At 37.9% G+C, this 20,351-nt stretch overlaps 2 protein-coding genes across 19 annotated transcripts; both read right to left on the bottom strand.

The window, feature by feature from the left end:
* Positions 1–25: 25 nt before the first annotated feature.
* Positions 26–4,812, bottom strand: crebzf (CREB/ATF bZIP transcription factor). Of its 7 annotated transcripts, none has more exons than XR_008645290.2 (6): positions 4,651–4,812; positions 3,333–4,146; positions 3,069–3,141; positions 2,525–2,596; positions 2,216–2,315; positions 26–2,128 (listed from the first exon to the last, which is right to left on the bottom strand). XR_008645290.2 is itself a non-coding variant. In XM_055208357.2 (4 exons), exons 2-3 carry the CDS (start codon positions 4,094–4,096, stop codon positions 3,084–3,086), a joined length of 822 nt encoding a protein of 273 aa, XP_055064332.2. In that variant the 5' UTR covers positions 4,097–4,146; positions 4,651–4,812; the 3' UTR covers positions 26–2,596; positions 3,069–3,083. The 7 variants fall into 7 exon arrangements, 1 of the variants encoding a protein (XP_055064332.2); XR_008645292.2 differs by having other exon boundaries at positions 2,216–2,281; XR_008645287.2 differs by having other exon boundaries at positions 2,216–2,596.
* Positions 4,813–4,955: 143 nt separating this feature from the next.
* On the bottom strand, positions 4,956–20,341 carry sytl2a (synaptotagmin-like 2a). Of its 12 annotated transcripts, none has more exons than XM_073874315.1 (19): positions 20,202–20,341; positions 17,078–17,344; positions 16,164–16,319; positions 15,303–15,426; positions 14,561–14,639; positions 14,393–14,477; positions 14,263–14,310; positions 12,898–13,368; positions 11,039–12,406; positions 8,310–8,414; positions 7,486–7,580; positions 7,026–7,142; positions 6,660–6,829; positions 6,461–6,563; positions 6,212–6,373; positions 6,020–6,116; positions 5,808–5,907; positions 5,474–5,679; positions 4,956–5,377 (listed from the first exon to the last, which is right to left on the bottom strand). In XM_073874315.1, exons 2-19 carry the CDS (start codon positions 17,172–17,174, stop codon positions 5,226–5,228), a joined length of 3,735 nt encoding a protein of 1,244 aa, XP_073730416.1. In that variant the 5' UTR covers positions 17,175–17,344; positions 20,202–20,341; the 3' UTR covers positions 4,956–5,225. The 12 variants fall into 12 exon arrangements, with proteins under 12 accessions (XP_073730416.1, XP_073730421.1, XP_073730422.1 ...); XM_073874317.1 differs by having other exon boundaries at positions 4,957–5,377; positions 14,561–14,618; XM_073874323.1 differs by having other exon boundaries at positions 4,959–5,377; positions 12,335–12,406.
* Between the last annotated feature and the right edge of the window lie 10 nt (positions 20,342–20,351).

Below are 20,351 nucleotides of genomic sequence, written 5' to 3'. Positions count from 1 at the left end.
CTACATAAAAGTGAGAAGCATCTGAATCAGTTTAGTGTTTTATTCATAAAAAATATTACAAGTATAAGCAGCTCTGTAAACTGCCTAAGCATTACATTATTATACCTTTGGTAAACAGTTTAACCAATATGTTTCACATAAAAATATGAAGAGGATAGTTCAACCAAATATGAAAATTTTGTCTACATTTACCCACCCACATTAATGTCTTTATCCTGTTGAAGACAACATAAGGATGCGTAAAGGCGGGGTGCATGATCTCTGAAAGCCAATGTTGATATTTGAAATCCCCTAACCAAACACGCCCCTACCTCAATAGAATAGGGACCTTCTTGTCAGTAAGAACACATGCAACTTTTACTGCGGATTGGCTACAAATGTGTTTTGGTATTCGGCCGACTCCCTTTTCCAGTGTTTTTCAAAAATCATACACCCCGCCTTTAAATGACAGAAAATTCACTTTTAGGTGAACTTTCACTATCCCTTTAAGTGTGAAGTGGATAAAAAGTGGCGTTAGAAGCTTTTTGTCAGCGTTAAAATCTATTGTCAGTGTAGAACTTCTCCAAATACTAGACCGCTTTGTGAAAATTAAAATATGCATTGGGCAATACACATTTCATTTCTACCTCGCATTTGCAATATTGCCACACAAAGAACAATTCCTAATTCATTACTACAGTCATCAACCCAAACAGTTCTGAAAAGCAAAGTCTTCATTAACTTCTAAACTTGCAGATTTTTAAAAACATCATAAATTGGTTTTTAATAATACATAAAAATAGGGTGACCATACGTGCCGTTCCTCCCCGACACGTAGAGGCCAGGACCTCGGGTGCATCCTCCGGAAGTCGTATTTGTCGATCACATACGTCATAGAGGATTATATTATTATTACAGAAAAGCAACAGTTACATTTTAAGGTAAGAATGAAACTATGATTGTATGTCTTATGTTTTTAACTGAATGGCGTATACAGTCGACTTCCGGAAGACGCACCGAAATCCAGGCCAGGACGCATCCGGGAAGAACGGCACATATTGTCACCCTACATAAAAAAACTTAATCAATCCCATCATTGGAAACCAAGCAAAAATGTTGACCAAAATGACGGCCCCAGGTTAAATTCTGTTGGATAGCAATTAAGTTAATTACACAATATTAACACTTTGATGTTAACTAAGACCATCAACACCCATCTTTTAACACTAATCATAGATATATCCATAATAAAATGACAAATATTTACGCAAATTCTTTGGACTTTGTCTACACAACAGCAAGTATTAATGGAATCTTATCTTGAGTATTATATAAGAAAAATTGACAACCCAAACATAACCATTTGAAAAATACACTCAAAAAAATCCTGTTTGCCTTGAAGTTGTATTCAATTAACTTATTTCAACTTCAAAAAAGTTACAATAACTCCTCACTAGTCGAGATTTAAAAAAATAATATGTTGAAATAGCTTGTTTGATTACACTGAAGTATGCAAATTTATTATACTTCATTTAAGGCAACCAGTAATTATTTTAGTGTATACCAGGGAATGGGGAATCATGGTCCTGGAGGATCACTGTGCCGGAGAGTCCAGTTCCAACCCTAATCAAACTCACCTGATCAAATATAGACTGTTTCATCAGGCGCGGTCTGAACTTTACTTCCGATTTCTGTTTGTTTACTGGTCTGATTAGTTGCTGAAACTGAACCTCGTCGAAAAAAATAACAAATATCTTGGGTTCCTATGTAATCTACATGTTGTTTATTTTGCTTGCCATATAAATAAACTACTTTAAAAAGGTCTTTGTTGTTATTTATTTTTCGCTGAGTTCACCGGAAGTTAGGTGAGGACCACAAAAGCCGCTTATGTTACTGCTGAAACCATCTATTCAGGATTATTTGTAAATGAAATGCAGATGTGTTTGATTAGTGTTGGGATTAAACTTTGCAAGACAGTGGGCCTCCAGGACCCAGGACTCCCACCCCTGGTGTATCCGATTCAGAACTGCTTGGGTTGATCTGCACACAGATGTGCATTTAATGCTTAAAAAAATAAAATCACCACCACTCTTTATCCACTTTGAAGAGAAGAAATTTAAGGCTTTTGTAGAAAGCGCAGAAGCACTGTCTAAAAGAGAAGGAAAGTACAGTTAATATCGTTTTTCACACAAAACAATTAGATTACTCAAATAAGTGTTTAATCAAAATTTATTACATTTGATTTCAAAACAGATGTAGCCATATGCCTGCACAGTGTTTGGATTTCCAATGCATCTCACAACTGGATTGGATTCAGACATAAACCTTTAAACATTCTGTTGAAAACACAACTTTTCTGACCTTGAATACTTTCAAAAAATCCCAAGTGCTTGTCTATATCAGGTTGAATAACATGACAGATGTTTACTGCATGCTAATGTTTCGCATTACTAGGATTTTAACAATTCAGATGCAAAATAAACAACAATTCAAGGCGTGATAGAAAGTCAGTAAAAGCTTTAACTTACAGGGTTTCATGTACTACCTTATTAAATTTACCAGGCCATGATGCAAGCTGGTGGTCCCGAATCTTCTGATTTCCCCACAGCAAAATCCACTTTAGCATAAAGAAAAATAAGGATTCTACATGAAAAACATTCTTTAGAAAAAAATGTGATATTTCACAAAGGGTAGATTTTCTTTGTGTGCATGTTGAAATCAACATCAATTTTTATCAACTTTTTTGTTATAAAGATAAACCAATGCCCTTTGTGAAATATCACCATAATACATGCATTTTTTATTTTTACGTTTTTCCACTTTCCAAAAAGATTTAACTGAAATAACATACTACAGTGTAATCCATTAAACATCCAAAATATGTAACTCAAAACACAATGCTTATTTTTGTAGTATACTGTCTATGCTTTATACCAAAAGAAAACAAAAACCAGAACAAACAAACAAAACCCCTTAAATTTATTTACAGTTCACTTTGTGCCTTGCTTGAACTGGCAAAACAATATTTCCTCCTCTGGCATTTTAGGAGTTAACCATTTCTGTGCAGTCTTCAATATCTTGATCCTTACCATGGATTCTGGCAGTCAAGGATGTTCTGTGACGTACTCGTCCAGCATGTCGCACCAAGCACCTAGAAGAAAACTATCAACAAGTTTAGCAGTAACTTGTATTGAAAGCAGGTTCAAAAGACATGCTATTCAAGCCCTGCATACACTTCAACAGTTAACTCTACATTTGACAACTACTGTCGTCATGTGCCCCCAATGCTCATTTACATCTCGTGCAAAGTTCAGTCTCAGGAAACGCAGAAAAGGTAAAATACTTGACCCTACATTTTATGCGACAAGCTTGCACTTTCTGCACACTTGGTGCAGAATTCCACCGAGACGTGGTCTTTGTCCACATGCAGGCAGATACCACCCGCAGTATCTTTGTCCTCCACCTTCACCTTCTTCCTCGGAATGGCATAATCGTGGTCGTTCTCGTTTGATTCCTGGAAAAGCGAGGTAGAGAATTTCATGCCGTTCACACCGCTCAATCTAGACAACAGCTGAGCCAGCATGCTCTCATTGGCCAGCACGGCTCTCAAGTACCTCGTTTCATTCTCCAATTCTTCCACCCGCTTGTTGAGGTTCCCGTTCTCCTGCTTTAGAATACGATTTTCCGACGTCAGGGAGCCGACTCTCTGCTCCAAGCCACTGACATATTCTTTCTTCTTTAGTCGGTTGATCCTCGCCGCAATGGCATTCTTGTTGATGATCTGACCGGAGACGTCTTGCAGTTTTGAGCGTCGGACTGCGCCTCTTTTGTGGGATGCAGGATTATCGGCCACCATGCTTCGATCCGTCTCGTCATTGGCCGGTGACTGGGATTCGAAGTTGCCGAAAGCATCAACCAAGGCGTTGTCCAGGTCCCAGTTGAAATCAACGTCGAGCAAATCATCCAGACCCCAATCGTTGCTGTCACTTTCTGGAGACGTGTATGTGTTTATTTCACTTGTATCAGAGGTTTTCAAAGCATCGCCATTCTCCTGGAAGCCATTTGGACACGTGACATCAGCGTTGAGGCTGCTTCTTCCCCTTTTTCTGGTGATCATGGCTCTGTTTCCGGCTAGTCTACGCCTTAAATCTGTATAAATCAGAGAAACTGGAAGAAACAAAGAATGAAATTAGCTTAAATGATTTCATTTCAACAAATTAATTTTTACCGGCGGCCACGTGCTTTTATACCTAATACGTACTTGAACATTTTAAAAAATGATGTCCACTATATATTTAATTTATTATTACGATTTAGATATTGCAGTGATTTAGGAAAACAATTATGATAAGATTGAGGCATAACGTTATAACGTTATTTGAACACTCGTTACTTCATGATTAGCAAACACTAAGCTAAGCCAAGCTAAACTCTGGATTTATTACAAAATACGTGTAACATCTCAGTTATTCCAACTTACTTAAAATTTAATTAAATTACTCACTTATTTCCATCAAAACAAATTGCAATACATATTGCACAAACAATATACGTAACGTTAACTGTTATAATAACCGTACAACAGGCCGCATCAGCGCGCCTTTCTCTGCGTGACGCAGCGTTTTACATACGAAAACGTCAAATATCTTTGTGTTTAACATAGCTACTTACCTTAAATTATCAGCGTATGTCGTGAGAAGATGACTTGTCGAAGAAATGACGACAAAATGTTAACAAACGAAAAATATTAAGACAGTGTTAGGCCGAACACGGAGCCAGCAACGCTCACACAACGACACTGAAGAAAAGTAAAATGGCGACTCCCCGCCTCGAAATCTCGCGATGCTTCACCGCGTGCCAACGAGGAGGAGCAAACACTGGCACGTTATGTAATTTTGTTAACTAGTTTACCGGGCAGTTTAAAATATTTTCATCAGAGCAGTTATTAAAAATAAAAAAAGAATCAAAAATAGGAACAGTTGTACAGTTTAAAATTTATTTTTATTATAATTGTAGTGTATTAATGCAGTGTATTTTTGTAGTGTATTATTAAGGCAGGCAAGTTTCCACTTGAACATATTAATATTTTTTGGAGTTTTGAAAACACGATATTTTTTATGTTTTCCTCGTATTTACTGTCTATGACTCACCAAATTAAATATATCAATCAAACACAAATAAAGAATGATCCAGTTTGTTAATTTAAATTTCTGCATTCTCTTCAGTCCATCCTTATTTTCGTGTCCTTATGTTGATGCACTTTTCTTAGCCATGAGCAGCATCCTCAAAGGTAATACACCCTCCACCCATTCATTGTGACTCTGCATCATTTTCTCCCACAGGGCTGCCTCAGCACTGTTAGAGTCCATCCAATCCACTTCAGCACCATAACTTTTACCTGGGAGACAATACCAGTACAGTTTTTAACATGCATCACATGTGCATTATCTAAATTCATGATTGGACATTTATTGTTGTCTGTTGCCTTATTTACCTGTTCCAGGACCGAGCCTGATACCTCCGATGAAGTGGCTGTGAAGTCTTTCATGATCCCACACAGTAAGCTCTACGCACGCCTCTTTCAGGTCCTCTGGCCTGAAGCCTTCATACACCAGGGTGTGGTTAAACTCTGGGTTGGATGACCTCTTTACTACTCTTGTTTTCTGTCTGCTTTTCCGGCTAGTATCTGGGAGGACTGTGCTGAAAGGTAGAATTTAAACATATATTTACACACACATTCCCACTTATGTATCCAACAATGTAAAGTCTACAATATGCAAAGTTTAAAGCATGCATACAAATGTATGAGATGAAATATTGATTAATACCATTTAACAAAAGGGTTCATGGAAACACCTCTGGAAATAGGCAGATTCTTGCATTCTTTCACCAAGATTTGCACCTCACCATTCGCCTTGGTCTTGTGACCTGCAAGGCAACATCAGAATTAATGCCTAGTGAAGATATATTATAAAGTTATTAATAATAATAATAAAGATCAGCATCATAAATGTTATTTGGCTACGTTTCAGTAGCTTACTGTGAGAAGTCTGTTGGAGAAAACGTAGAGCGAGTCTCATCTCTGCTATCATTTCTTCACTACAGGCAGAATGTTTTGGGCTGCGGGGAACCTGAACCTGGTAAAAATAAGTAATACTTAAATGGCAGTCCTATATATTGTGATGTAACAGAAACCACTATATAAATAGTGGATCCTAAAGACGTATCTTACCCTTCCTTTAAGCAGGTATTCATTCATCTGTGTTGCACTGAAGTCCCATTCGGCCAGATCAATCTCGACCTCTCCAAGACAGCTGTTATGGCCAAATGTGTCATTGTGCCACACGGAGACATTCAATTTTTGAGTTTTCAACGTCTCCATTGGAATTTTGAACTGGATAGACAAACTTACATTTTTAGTCATCGAGTTTAAGTTTTACAAACACCACAGACAACATGAGAACATTTATAAATCTCATACCCGTAGAATTTCGTTGTACGTTGGATCCAGAGTTTTCTTCCTTACGCATGTTTTTCTCTTTCCAAATTTTGCTTTATCAGGTAGTAAGTAACATTTAACATACCTACATTTCAAATAAACAAGGCAGAATATTACATTCCCAGATGATAAGCAAAGTGAAAATACTTATCCGATTTCTTATACCCGCTACTACACTTACGGGTCAGAACGGTTCCTCTTAGGATCAGCCACGGCGAGATCTTTGCACTTCACTACGAAGATGTGGAAATCTTCAAGTTTTTCCAAATAGTTAATTGCGAACTGGATTGTCCCTTTGACTGGCACATTACCAAATTCCCCACTGTTGATACTCGTTACACTGCCAGTGACCTATACATACCACACACAGAAACAAAGACACACTATATATCTATACCTATTTTAAATAGGATGTTATTAATAAAAGTTCCAGTGGATCCACATGAAAATCAATGAATGTGTTAAAATGCTAGTGCTACTGTGTAATATTAGAGCAGGTCATTATTTAGCATAATTAGGGTTGTGTACAAGACAGGGGGTCACATACAGAAGACATGGAGGTCCCTTCAGAGCAAATATTAAAGGCAGGAGAAGCGTTGCATGCTCTCTGTCTGTCAAATTGGAGACTGCTCACTGATGCACAGTCACTGTTTCTGTAATCCATCTATTTTTTATATGCACAAACAATTGAAGATGGTTAACAGAGGCGTGAATTATGGTGTTGAGCTTAGTTAATCAATACAGGCTGTGATAATGTACATGCTGGGTTGTTTCAACCCATGGTTGGGTAAAATATGTACAAACCTAGGTTTAAATTAACCTAGAAAATGTCAAAATTTGATCCAACCATGGGTGTATATATTTGTAATACAATGACATTTTAAAGTTCATATAGAGGAGTGTTAATGTATTGAAGCTGTCGATAACAATGTTTATAAGTCTAAAGAATTAGCATTTGGTGTACTTATATGCCAAAGCTGGTGAATTGATTTTTCGGTGAGTGTTACCTCTTGGTTTATGAATGTAGGGACAGACAGGCTTATCATCTTCATCTGCTCGGGGTCTGAGAAAGATGTGCTGGTGTTGGAAGCGACTGTAGATGCTGAAAAACATTCAACACTTCTCAACAAATCTAAATACGACAAGTCATTTCATATCTACCACACCCTTAGATGTACGATTCAGGTGGTACAGGATGCAAACAGCCTTTAATCATTGGCATTAATCCATGCTCTCATCAAACATTCATGTGTTTTTTAATGCATTCCCTTATCCATCTCAGAGAGTAAAATATACATGAAAGATGAAGGGTCAATTATGAAATAGAATGGCAAATGTCATCACACTGCTGATTTAATGTCAGGGGCATCTGCTTTTGATGTAATAATGCATGGGTAGAGTGCATTATATAACTGTACCTTCCAACTTAATAGCGTTAGTTTATAAAGTCATACTGAAGGAAGACATCAGAAACAAAATGATTTAATGGACAGAACTTGAGATGACTTTCATTATATATATAAAGCCTCCGATTGTCCATCGTCCAGACCAGCATCACTCCTGGGTCAATCTCCCTTTTTGATGTAGATGGCTAAGTGTTATTAAATAAATAAACAGTAAGTAGTGCATGCAATAAAGTACATTGCAGTACTGCATACAATAAGTTTGTGCAAACGATTGTTTGATTACAAAGATGCGTCCTCTCCTGTCCAGCAGAGGGCGAAAGAGGCTGTCCCTTCTAAAGGACAGATACATGTTTAAAAAGGCCTGCAAGTCCCCAAAGGCTGAAATATACTTCAGCTAAACACAGTGCAGAAAAGAGGAAACTTACATGAAGGAGTGGATGGGAGGTCCTCCAGACTCTTGGATATAGAAATGGGTCGAGCACTGGCTCGTTCCAGAGCAGCTTGGACTGGGCTGTGTTCAGCACTGTCACCTGTTACAGTAGGCTACATATCAGATTAGAATCACCACGTATGTGCAAATCCTACTAAAGCAGAAGTCTTTTTATATATTCTATACAAATAATCATTCGAATCTTATTGGAAACACTGATAAAACGCTAAAGCAAACTGAAAAAGCAAAAAGATTTATTGCATTAGATATTGTTTTACTACAAGCAAAAATTAATTCGTTTTTAGATCTTAAATGGTTGCAAGCTGATTTGGTTAATGTCAAAAAGTTGCACTTCAAAAAAATGCTGGGTTGTTTCAACCCATGGACAAACCCAAGCGTTGTGTTAAAATGAACTAATAATTTCCCCAGTGGTTAGGCTTGTCTATATTTGACCCAACCATGGGTTAAACAACTCAGCATTTTTTAGTGTAAACAATTCTTCCTTGCATATCGCATTACAAAAGCAAACTTACCATGGATTCTTACAATTGCGAAAAGGTTTACTATTTTATATAAAACTGTTCTGATTATTAAATAAGACTATTCATTGCATTTGTGAGAGAATTTGAATATATATGTAGAGGCAGGGCTTAAAGTGCACCTATTTCATTGTTTAAAATTTTTTATTTTGTGGTAAAATACAATGTGTTTGCATGGTTTATGGTTCAACAAACACATTATTTTCTACATACCACAAATTTTTGTAACCTGAGATATCCTGTCTTGCTCAAACGCATTAATTCTGTACAAAACTCATCAATCTCAAAAGCCCTGATTGGCCAGCTAACCCGACTTTGTGATTGGCCTGAATACCTCTGAAGTCAGCCGGAAATGTGACGCTCCTTACCATGTTTGAAAGATTCGCTCTGGATGCAATGCTAAAGGCCGTTTCACACGGTACACGGCAACAGCGAGCGTTTGGTTCTTTTTCAATTAGAGACTTGCGGAAAGCGGCAAAATGGGGCGATTACAGAGGTGAAGCGGAGTTGGTCCACACGCCTTGCTCGTGCACCCAAAATCCTGTCCCTTCTCCGGACATGGCACTTCATGGTGGGCACCGCTGAAGATAAACATATTTGCACTAAATGCTGCACAAAACGCTTCCAATACAAGAGAAAAGCTGAAGCCGCGTGGCGATTTTGCCACGTACCGTGTGAAACGGCCTTAACAGGAGTTAACTTACAGGCTGAGTCCAAAGCGGGAGGAATTATGATAATGTCGGTCTTGTCTACATCAACAGGCCCAGGAAGTAAACTGTTGCCTACAATCCATGTGTTTGTTGTAGTCCAAGAAAATAGATTTACGTTGGGAGACGATAACTCACGTTGTTTACTTTGGAGCATACTGTATATGGAATGGTGATCTTGATTCTCGGCATGTGGGTGTTTATCACTGTTAAAAAGCGCAGATGATGACATAACTTGGTTTTCTCTATGGCGCACGAGGGTAAGCTAATCTTGCGTTTAATAATGAAGCCCATAGTAATGATTCTCTCTGACCAATCGGTGCTTTGCAGTGTTTACACGTCACATTTTAGTATTAGTAAGGCTTACTTAAAACCAGGTATTAGGTACTGTTCACCGTGGAAACCCCACCAAAAGTGAGCTGTACAGAGCTGTGGAAAAATGCCAAGAGTGAAGCAACACACTGTACAGAATACAAGTCTGTACATAATGTGCAATTTTGTTGTGTTAAAAAGGTTTAAGCAAGTTTATTATTTGGTCAATAAAGAGTTGTTTCAGGTCATAAACCCTGCTTCCACAAAAATCAAAGAACTAATCAACATATTTTCTACTGAATCTAGACTGGACCAAAACAGAGATGTAAGCTCACAGGCTGAACGTGAGAAGGACCAGGCTTCAGGTGTGGAGCTCCCAGAGGAGTCAAAGGTGATCTCCTCAGAATCAGACTGGGAGTGTCGAGAAGAGGACCTCTCATTGCTTACTCTGTCTTTAAAAGCCTCACCTGCCTGAACCTCCAGACTTTCCCTTTCATTTAAGACAGTCTGCTTGGATAGACTCAAGTAATGCTGTAAACTCAGTGAAATGTAAGACCTGACCTGACGAGCATTTAAATGAGAATCTGTTGACAGCTTTCGTTCACTGGACATGATGGGTCCTAAATCAATATCTTCCTCCAAGGTCTTCCTCTGTTCAAGCTGCCCTAAGGATGAACCCTGTGACCAAACAGCCGAGGAGTGAAGTGGACCACTGTCTAGCGGGATGGTAAGCACTTCACAGATGGCTTGGGGAGGGGACATGGAGTTTCCCTTAGGCCAATTAGCTTTACCCATTTTCTCAATTAAATGCAATGAATTTGAGGGGATCTCCTTATGGGTTTGAACTGGTTTGCCCTTTACAGCGCATGGACTGTTGTCAGCTGGATTGATATCTATCACAAAGGTTCTTAAGGGCGAGCCATCCTTTCTGGTCTCTTTGTTTGGATAAGAGTCTCTGGAAGGTACTTTAAATTGTCGTAATGGGCAGGGAGCTCTGGTCTGACCTTGATCTTTGGACTGATAAATGTCAGTGGCCAGTTGGATATCATTTTGACCTTTTGCAGAGAGACTTCTGAGAGAGGATGGAAGACTTAGCTTCAAGTGTTTCTTTGAAATTGACTGTGGTTTGAAATTAGAAGTGTTCTGGGAGGTGTAAGGTACTCTACCTGTGAAGTCTTGATGGTCTTGTTCTGGCACTCTGCTTGGACTGTGTTTTTTCTCAATCGTATCAATCTCCTCTTGTGTCACAAGCAAATCAACATCTTTGTTTAAAGACAAACTCATTCTGTCTAAGGAACTTAAATCTGGGCTGTCTGACGTGACATCAGGCGGAGATTTGGAAAGTTCTATTGAGGAACATTGTGGAGATGACTCTCGAGAGGACTCTTTAGTATTGGACGCACATGTTGGTGAGCCCACATTTACTTCAAGGCCACTTTTTTCTTCCTCCCAGAATGACTTGAGATCATTAATTGAGATTTTATTTTTCTGTGGACTGAGGGATATTTGGAAGGTGGAGATTTCTTCCTTTAGGTCAGATATTTCCCTGGAGAGAGACTCGGCGAGAACCTCTTCCTGCATATCACTGCCCGACTTAACACTGTTGGGTGAAAGCAGCTTGACATTAGTTTTCACCAAGTCAGATTGTTGCTTATTATTTGGGCATGCTGAAATCTTACTGCCATCCAAATCAGAAAGTTTTGCATCTTCATTTGAGGATAAGTCATACATCATACCAGTTGTAGATTCTATGTCAACTGGATATTCACTAGCATGTACTGGGTTTGGGATTGGATCACTGGGTTTGGATCCTGATAGATTAAATCTTAAATCCAAATTGTAATTTTCATTAAGCAGTGATGTCTCACTTTCTGGTATCACATCTCTTTTTTTGACGCTTAGTATTTTTGGTCCTTCATTTCCCCTTTCCCAGAATGACTTGAGGTTGGCAAGTCTACCTGGTGATACTTCACCTAGGCCAAGGTTCTGAGAATCATATTCACAAACAGCACTGCCCTTTTTGTTTCCATCCACTGCCTTGGAAGGAACCTGCAAAATTTCTGTCATCTTGCTCTCTTCCTGCAGATCTACATTGTCATCTGCCTCGGTTCTCAAGGTACAAGTTGTTTGACACTCTGAACGTTCTTTATCTTGACTTGTCACTTCTTCATCAAGTACTAAAACTTCAAGACTCTTGTCTTTTTCTTCTGCTCTCGAAAACAATGCAAAAAGCCCCCTGCGAGGTTTTGGTGATGGCTTGGTCTTTGGCTGTACAACTGGAGGTGACAAATAGTCTAACTTCACATCTAAGGTTCCATGATCATTTGGTTCCTCTTGGTTCTTCTCACTCTCGACTGGTGACTTAAGTTCTGTCAACGCTGCATCCTGGGAACCTTGCCCAAACCGTTCTTCCTCTGTTACTTTACGAGTATGGCACTTTGTGTCCAATTGAATGGCCTTACCTGTTACTTCAGCAGTGGAGTTGAAGTTGGACACCTGTGTGGACTGAGGCTCGGCATAAAGCTCATGATTATCTGCAAGAGACATTAAATACTTTAAGACTTTTAGAAACTGTACGATATTAAATTAAGACTAACCACCATTCCTGTAAACATAATGATAATGCACATTTAAATTGTAGTTAAAGCTCATAGTAGTAATTTTCTTGCAGTGCTTATTTGCAGATTATCAACATACTGTACATACAAAGGCATTCAATAGAAACCACAAGCTGTATGTATGAGGCAAGCATGCAGTTAGTATAAGAGTATAAGATGAAAGCTCCTCAAAGACACAGATAGGTTACATTGTTAACTCAGTGCCAAGTTGTGTGTTTTAATAAGTGGAGGATATCTACAAAGTTGATCATTTATTGACTAATTGACTCATTAAGAAACATTTTAACTTTGATTATATGGACATGCCAATCAAATGGGGAAGTTTTTGATAAACTAGAGACTCTAGGCTGTTATGTGTAAGTGAACAAGCATATGCCTCAGTGAACTGCTCCCTGCATCTGTGTTACCATTTTTCATGGTATCGCTTTTATCCGGCTCCTTATCCTCATCAACCAGTGGACTCCAGTCTTCATCCAGCACGCTGTGTTCTCCTTTCTCGCTCTCTATTGGCCGAACGATGGGGGAAACGTGGACCTGCTTCCTGTCTAACCATTCAGAGACAGACTGCATCGTGCAGGGGGAAAGTGGAGGGCTGATGGGTATCTCAAGACTGATCGGGCAGATGCTTGGGTCAAGAATGGAGCCAGTAGAGCTACAGCTGAAGCAGTCGTGTGCCTTAAAGATACCTCTGTGTGCAGGGCTTGCACCCTGTATAACACTGGGGTCACCGTCGGTGGTGTCCAAATGAGAGTCTGTGCCGGAATTCAACAGAAGTCTATTTTTTGGCACCGTGCATTGAGTGCATACATGGGTTTCAGTGTTGTCTGTGTTTTGAATAGCATTATAGGGTGTGGAGCTCTTGGCTGCAAGAAGAGGTTCTGGAAAATAACAAAACAGCTGGATAATGAAGTAGCACAACAATCATGCAGACATGGAAAAATTCGTAATTCATATTTACAATGAATTCAATTTTCGGCTCAATTAACAGTCCTGTTACTAGAATTATAGTGTGGTATCTGTTAATTGAGGATTTATTTAATTGTAAAGCAATGAAGTGAAATGCATTGGTTAAAAGCTAGCAAGCAAATGAAGAATAGGTTAGCAGTATGAAGTCGGGTGTTTAGCAAATAAACCAAACATTTACATCACATCTGCAGCCAGTTACTGTGTCTACTGTACACTGTGCATAAAGGAAACTTTCAGGCAACTTAAAAATGTGAATATTGTGATAACACCTACTGTAACATAACTAGTTTTGGGTCAATTTAAATAAAAACTAATTTTTTAGACATCAACAGCAGAAAAATCACACTTAAAACTGCACATTTTCACTAGACTATTTACATTATACTTGCATCGCCCACTCCAACTAACTTGACAACATTCATAAAATTGAATAATAAAAAATCTACCATATGTATCTATGTATGGGGTAGAGACTGGTCATGCATGGCAGATTAGCTACTCCAGAAGCAACATACCTTTCCATATAATCTCCTTAAAGTTTGAAGTTCCCTGCTTCTCATACCACTACAATAAAGTCTGCAGTAACTTTCTGACAAGGCAGTTTCCAAGAAGGCCACTTTTTCCACATATACGCATTTTATGCAAAGTGCTTTACAAGGTATACATCACTATGTGTGTTCTTAAAATATGTTTAGAGCAGTGACTATATGCATTTTTAACAGTTATGCATGCAGATGGTTATTACACCCATTGCACAACCCAGAAGAGGCACACATGCTATTTTCAATGGAGATCAACAAACTTACTGTGCTTGCAAGAAATACGTTCTACCAGTTTCCTCTTCAGAACATCATCTCCGTTAAAAATACAATATATGTGGAGAATTACAAGATTGAAACATTTTTAAGGGTGGTTTGATAGTGAATATATTCTCACCCTCAGTTGGTGCCTGCTCAGCCTCCTTCACTCCATTGATATGCCTGTCTGCATAGCGCATGATATTGAAGGGATTCTGTCTGGGCTATATAGGAAACCATAAATAAAATCAATTTCACACTGCATCTGAAAAACAAAAATACTCCACAAAAGATTTTTGTAGTGCACCTTGATTTGAGATCTTTGCCTTTCCTGCTGGGCTTCTGGAAATTTCTGATCATCAACCCTGTATGAAGGTGATGTTAGTCTATAAAAATAGTTTTGATTTATTTTATGCAATTATGTAATGATTCAGAAATCAGAAGTTCATCCCACTCTGTCAAATTCATAAACATCTTCAAAAAGTGTGTGAATGACTTGGAGTCTATTTCCCTTGCTGTTGTTCTTTATTAGCTGTGATATGATTTTTTTAAGGTGGTATGTACACATTTGGCTGTTGATGACAACACCATCACCCTACCCATGCTAATGGGCGGATGCAGTGTTTGTTTGCTTTAAACACACAGGCTTTGTCAAATCCTTTAATCAAGCACAATAGCAGCATGTGCATGATACTGATAACAGGAAAAGAAAGGTTAAAAGCTTTATTTATTATTTAATTTATTATTTAAAGGTTTATTATTGTTTTTTACATAAGCAATTATTTTTATCTTGCATAACTTTAATAAAGCACACCTATTTATGCAACTTTTTTTAAACAGTTACCAAAACCAACACACTTAGTTTCTTAAAGTGGTTTAATCACACTGCCTTCACCAGGTTTATTATCGAGATTATGACAAACACTGATATTCAAGCATGTGTCATGCCACATTTCATTTAAATACAAGAGGTCATGCCACATTTGATTTAAATGAAATGTTTAACTAGAATGTTTTAATCCCTACTGTCATTATGAGCTAACACTCACCTGTCATTTCGGGACTGTGTGGATGGATCTTCAATGAGCCCCATGAGTTCTGGAGGAATGAAAACATCTCTCCTCTCACTGTTCACTAAACTGGGTTTCTCGTCCCATCTGTTAGAAAGTTCAGCTGCAATAGTAGACCTTTTGTTAAGATATACACTTCTTCAAACGTCTAATGGACCCAAATTTACATTTATGTATCCGGTAGATGCTTTCATCCAAAGTGACTTACAGTGCATTCATAATACACTTTATCAGTATGCATGCTTCCTGAGCCCCTGTGCTAATGCAATGTTCGAAAATTGAGCTACGGGAGCAAGTAATATAATTGAATTATTAATTCATATAACATCAACAGTGTAGAAATGTGACCATGGATCGCAAAACCAATCATGAGGATGATTGTTTTGAATTTGACATGTATACATCATCTAAAAGACAAATAAATAGCTTTTCATTAATGTATGGTTTGTTAGGATAAGACCATATTTGGCCAAGATATAATTAGTTGAAAATCTGGAATCTGAGGATGCAAAAAAAATCTAAATATTGAAAAAAACAATCGCCTTTAAAGTTGTCCAAATTAAGTCCTTAGCACCAACTTTTAATTTATTTACGGTAGGAAACTTTCTAATGGTTTTTCATGGAACATGATCTTTAGATAATATCCTAATGATGAAAAGAAAAGTCAATATTTTGACCCATACAATGAATTTTTGGCTTTTGCTACGGCTACAACTGGTTTTGTGGTCCAGGGTCACAAATAAGAAAGAAGAAAACAACAAAATTGAGATGTGTGAACAGCGTCCGTCTTATCTGAAATCAATTTAAAGGCGGATCAGTTCATCTGCTGTCAGCACTCACATATTGTGTAGGGTTTTCTTTGCCCCATTGATGCTCTGATGATGTCGGAGACATGGACCCTGTCTCTGTGTCTGTGATATTTTGTCTCGTAAAACCACTCCCCAGTCAGATACTTCAGCCTGCTGCCATCTTTCTCTGTCTTACGAAGCCGCTTGAGGGGAAAACAATTAAAATTGTATATAGCCTACTATACAAACAATAAAATGTTTGGACAATACTCATACTATATTCTATTTGAATGAAAAGCACAAATTGGAAGAATTGAAAATATATATTTTTTAATAAAATTCTTATATTTTAGCTCCTTCAAAGATATAAATTTAATAACATCTCTTTACACTTTGAGCATTTCATCAATCAACATTTTTATTGCTTTTTTGTATTTATTTATAAACCTTAACTTTATAATTCGTACGGTTTATGAGGTCATAAGAAACACAAATTAAATCTCCAGTGTGTCCAGTGATGTATGGTGTATGAAGTATGTAGTACGTGAAGTATGTGTAACATTTATGAATATGACTTTAATGGTGTGCATCTTGAGGACTAACAATGGCACTGATATATGTCAGGGCATGTTGTTTTTAGTTGAGACAGGTCAAACATTCATTTTAGTCTGGGACTGCGAAATCGGGCCTATAGATGTATAATTATGATTGTCAGATTCTGTATGAAGTATGGGTGAACAACTTAATCACATTCAATCCCTGAATCCTTGACCGTGAGATTAGTGTCTTAAGCTTTAGTAGTGACATTCATGTGAACAAATTCCAGACATTCTTCAAACCACAAACCAATTACTGTGGACAGTTTAACTGTGAGAATATTTTAAGGGTTGGGAGAAAATAATCTAACTTGTTCCCAATTTAACTGCTATAATTTGCACAAAGTAACGTCTTTTTACACTCACTTGATTCTTTGTTCTTCCAAGTTCTTCAGCTTTGCGTCTCTGTTCAGCACCGCCAATACCATCCCCTTCTCTTCTTCTGTCAGATAGCTCAGGTCAATCATGTTGAGTGACTTTAGGGCAAGTGGTGCTAACAGATCTCAGATCAGTTTAGATCTGACTGGTTTGCTGAAAGTGTCAACAGCATCACTATCCTTATTTTTTTTAAGATGATGCCAGCTGAATCACTGATGCTCATCCCGCCATGAACTACATCGCAGACGACCAGTAGCACCTGCACACGACAGAAGAATCGTCTAATTACAACAACCAAAAACATGCACAGTGAACAGTAAGAATTTGGCTTATGAACAACTGCTGTATGTTTTCCCTGTAAATTCTTCTGACCATTAACACATCACATGGTCCTAAATGTTCCCAATGAATTCCAAAACAAAGTCTTTAAAGATCATTCATGCTTCTCTACACATATAAAAGAACACTACCTATTCCCATACCAACGATGTTCCATGCATTATCAGCCCAACATGTGACATAGCATTATCAGGTGACTTTGGGAAGATGTGTGTACCAAATCATGTGCTATTGAACCAGTGGAACAGAGACGACAGTAAAAGACTCTTTTTATTTCAAAATCAAATTACACATTACTGAGATTAAGTGGCGGCATACAAATGGCATCAATTTTAACCATCTGTATTTTTCTTTTTTGAAAAACAGTTTACCCCTGAGACACAAGAGAGCAAATGAGAATAAAGGCATGAAAAATTATCTTATTAAAAATATAGACGGTTGCAGCAGTAACAACATAAACACGCGGCTTTCGTGGTCATCAAGTAACTTCTGGTAAACTCTGCGAAGAATAAATAACAGTTTACTTATATAACAATCAAAATAAACAACACACAGATTACAACCCAAAACATTTGTTATTTTCGACGAGGTATTTGTTTAAGAGTTCAGTGTCAGCAACTAGTCAGACGGACCACACGCTTATCGCGTCATTGCACGTGCGCCTGATGAAACGGTCTATATAAAAATAATCATAATTTGAAATGTCAAAACGTCCGGAATACTCTGACACGTCCGGAATACTCTGACACGTCCGGAATACTCTGACACGTCCGGAATACTCTGACACGTCCGGAATACTCTGACACGTCCGGAATACTCTGAAATGTCTACTCTGAAAGGTCCGGAATACTCTGAAAGGTCCGGAATACTCTGAAAGGTCTACTCTGACATGTCCGGAATACTCCGAAACGTCCGGAATGGAATACTCCGAAACGTCCGGAATGGAATACCCCGAAACGTCCGGAATGGAATACCCCGAAACGTCCGGAATGGAGTACCCCGAATCGTCCGGAATGGAATACCCCGAAACGTCCGAAATACCCCGAAACGTCCGGAATACCCCGAAACGTCCGGAATACCCAGAAACGTCCGGAATAATCCGAATGGCCTTTTTAGAGACATTTGTCTCATAAGTAAAGGAGATGGTCTATTTATATATTCTATACATATTTGGTACTATACATTCTACAATGCTGGTTTATTTTTAGCCCAGCGTTGAAAAGGGACAAACCCACCATATGTTAAATTACAAATGGGTTCGTACCTTTTTGACCCAATGCTGGACTTAAATAACCCAGCATAGACTGTACATAACTGTCTATAATCAAATTTAACAATCAGATTTCTGTTTCTACGTCAGATAAATGTATCCTACATAACTGACTGCAGTCAGGTCACATTTAAAGGCAAAATAATAAACAGCAACAAGTTCCTGCAGACTATCAATTTCTTGCAGGGACACATCTGGGTTGCTAGATACGGCCCTGATACAGAACATTCCAGTAAAATAGGAGGTTTGCCGGTATCTTTCCTATTTTGGAAAAACCTGTTGATTTTCTAAAATGAGTCATGTCCGTCTCTAGAGATACTCATCATTTGTTTTATCAAAATTCGGCATATGATGTTTCCTCTGTTTTAAAATAAAATAAGATCAGATCAACTGATAACTAGTCAAGAAAACATACACTGTCAAACTGATTTTTCAGTTAACATGTTTTTTTTTTTTTGTGAAACTATAATGATACGCCTATTTTGAATTACACACGTAGGCAGGCCTACAAATAATTGCATAAATAAAATAAGCAGGCATCTTATCTCTCTACTCTACAAAACATCCCTAATTTTTTTTTTCCTTTACACACTACATCTTAATACAGCTCAACACAGCTGTTATGTGTCTATTGGTTCTGTAGGGCAAGTTAAGACAACAACCATGAATGTTCAGCAGAAGATGTCTAACACCTCCATAAATCATTAAAAAAAAACATTACTGATTTAATATAAAACAAGACACACACACATACATATAAAACATAGTTACATTGTAAACATTGTTAACAATGTTCAATATGTAATGTTTACAAATGTGAGATGTTTGTCAAAATGACTGGCCCAATGAGGCCGGTTACATTTCCATGTAAGCTTATTGTTGAGCTCTGAGTCTGACTAATAAATGCACACCAATCCAATTCACGTTAACAGCTGGATGTACCGTAAACATACAGCTATAAAGTGTCACCACCTGGTTTGGCTGTGTTGCTGTTTCAAGTGTTTTAATCAGTGTTATTGTACTTCCCACAACATTAACCATCTGTTTTCTGAGTCACAATGAGATGTATTATATATATTGTTGCTTTGTTCATTTACTGTTTGTTTGTTTGTTTTTTAAACTATTTGCTATCCAAATTTCAATATTGATTTTTTTTAATTTTCCCATAAGAAAATAAAATGAATTGCCTTCAAACAAAAATGAGCATAAAGAGCTAGTTGAAGTGCTCGTGTAGCTAATCACTGTTTGATCTGCATGTAAATAAACACTGCATTCTTGCCTTAATAGCTTTACAGGAAAACAGGAAACGACAAAAAAAGAAGAGAAAAAAAACTTTAGACATTAAACAGCATACAGGGTAAAAATAAATGTTACTTGTGCTTGTCGAAACAGACCCCAGCAGTCTTGTCACAGCACGCAAAACTCAACACAGTTGTTGTAAAAATGACTTAAACGTTTCACAGTAGCAGTAAGAAAACAATGTAAAATTTGAGAGTAAATTGTTTACCTCGATCTTGCTTGGTTCAGCCTTCCTGAAGAGTTAAGAGAGTTATTAAACAACTTTGATGTCCAGTTTTAATATCTGAAACACTAGAGAAGAGTAACAATCCATTGGACTCCGGTTTTAAAGGCGCGTGTGGGTGTGTCATGTATCCCC

The sequence above is a fragment of the Misgurnus anguillicaudatus genome, chromosome 12, assembly GCF_027580225.2.
Source record: "Misgurnus anguillicaudatus chromosome 12, ASM2758022v2, whole genome shotgun sequence".
Classification (NCBI taxonomy): Eukaryota; Metazoa; Chordata; class Actinopteri; order Cypriniformes; family Cobitidae; genus Misgurnus; species Misgurnus anguillicaudatus.
Note: the sequence above shows the minus strand (reverse complement) of the source record. Positions and strands in the feature narration are given on the sequence as shown.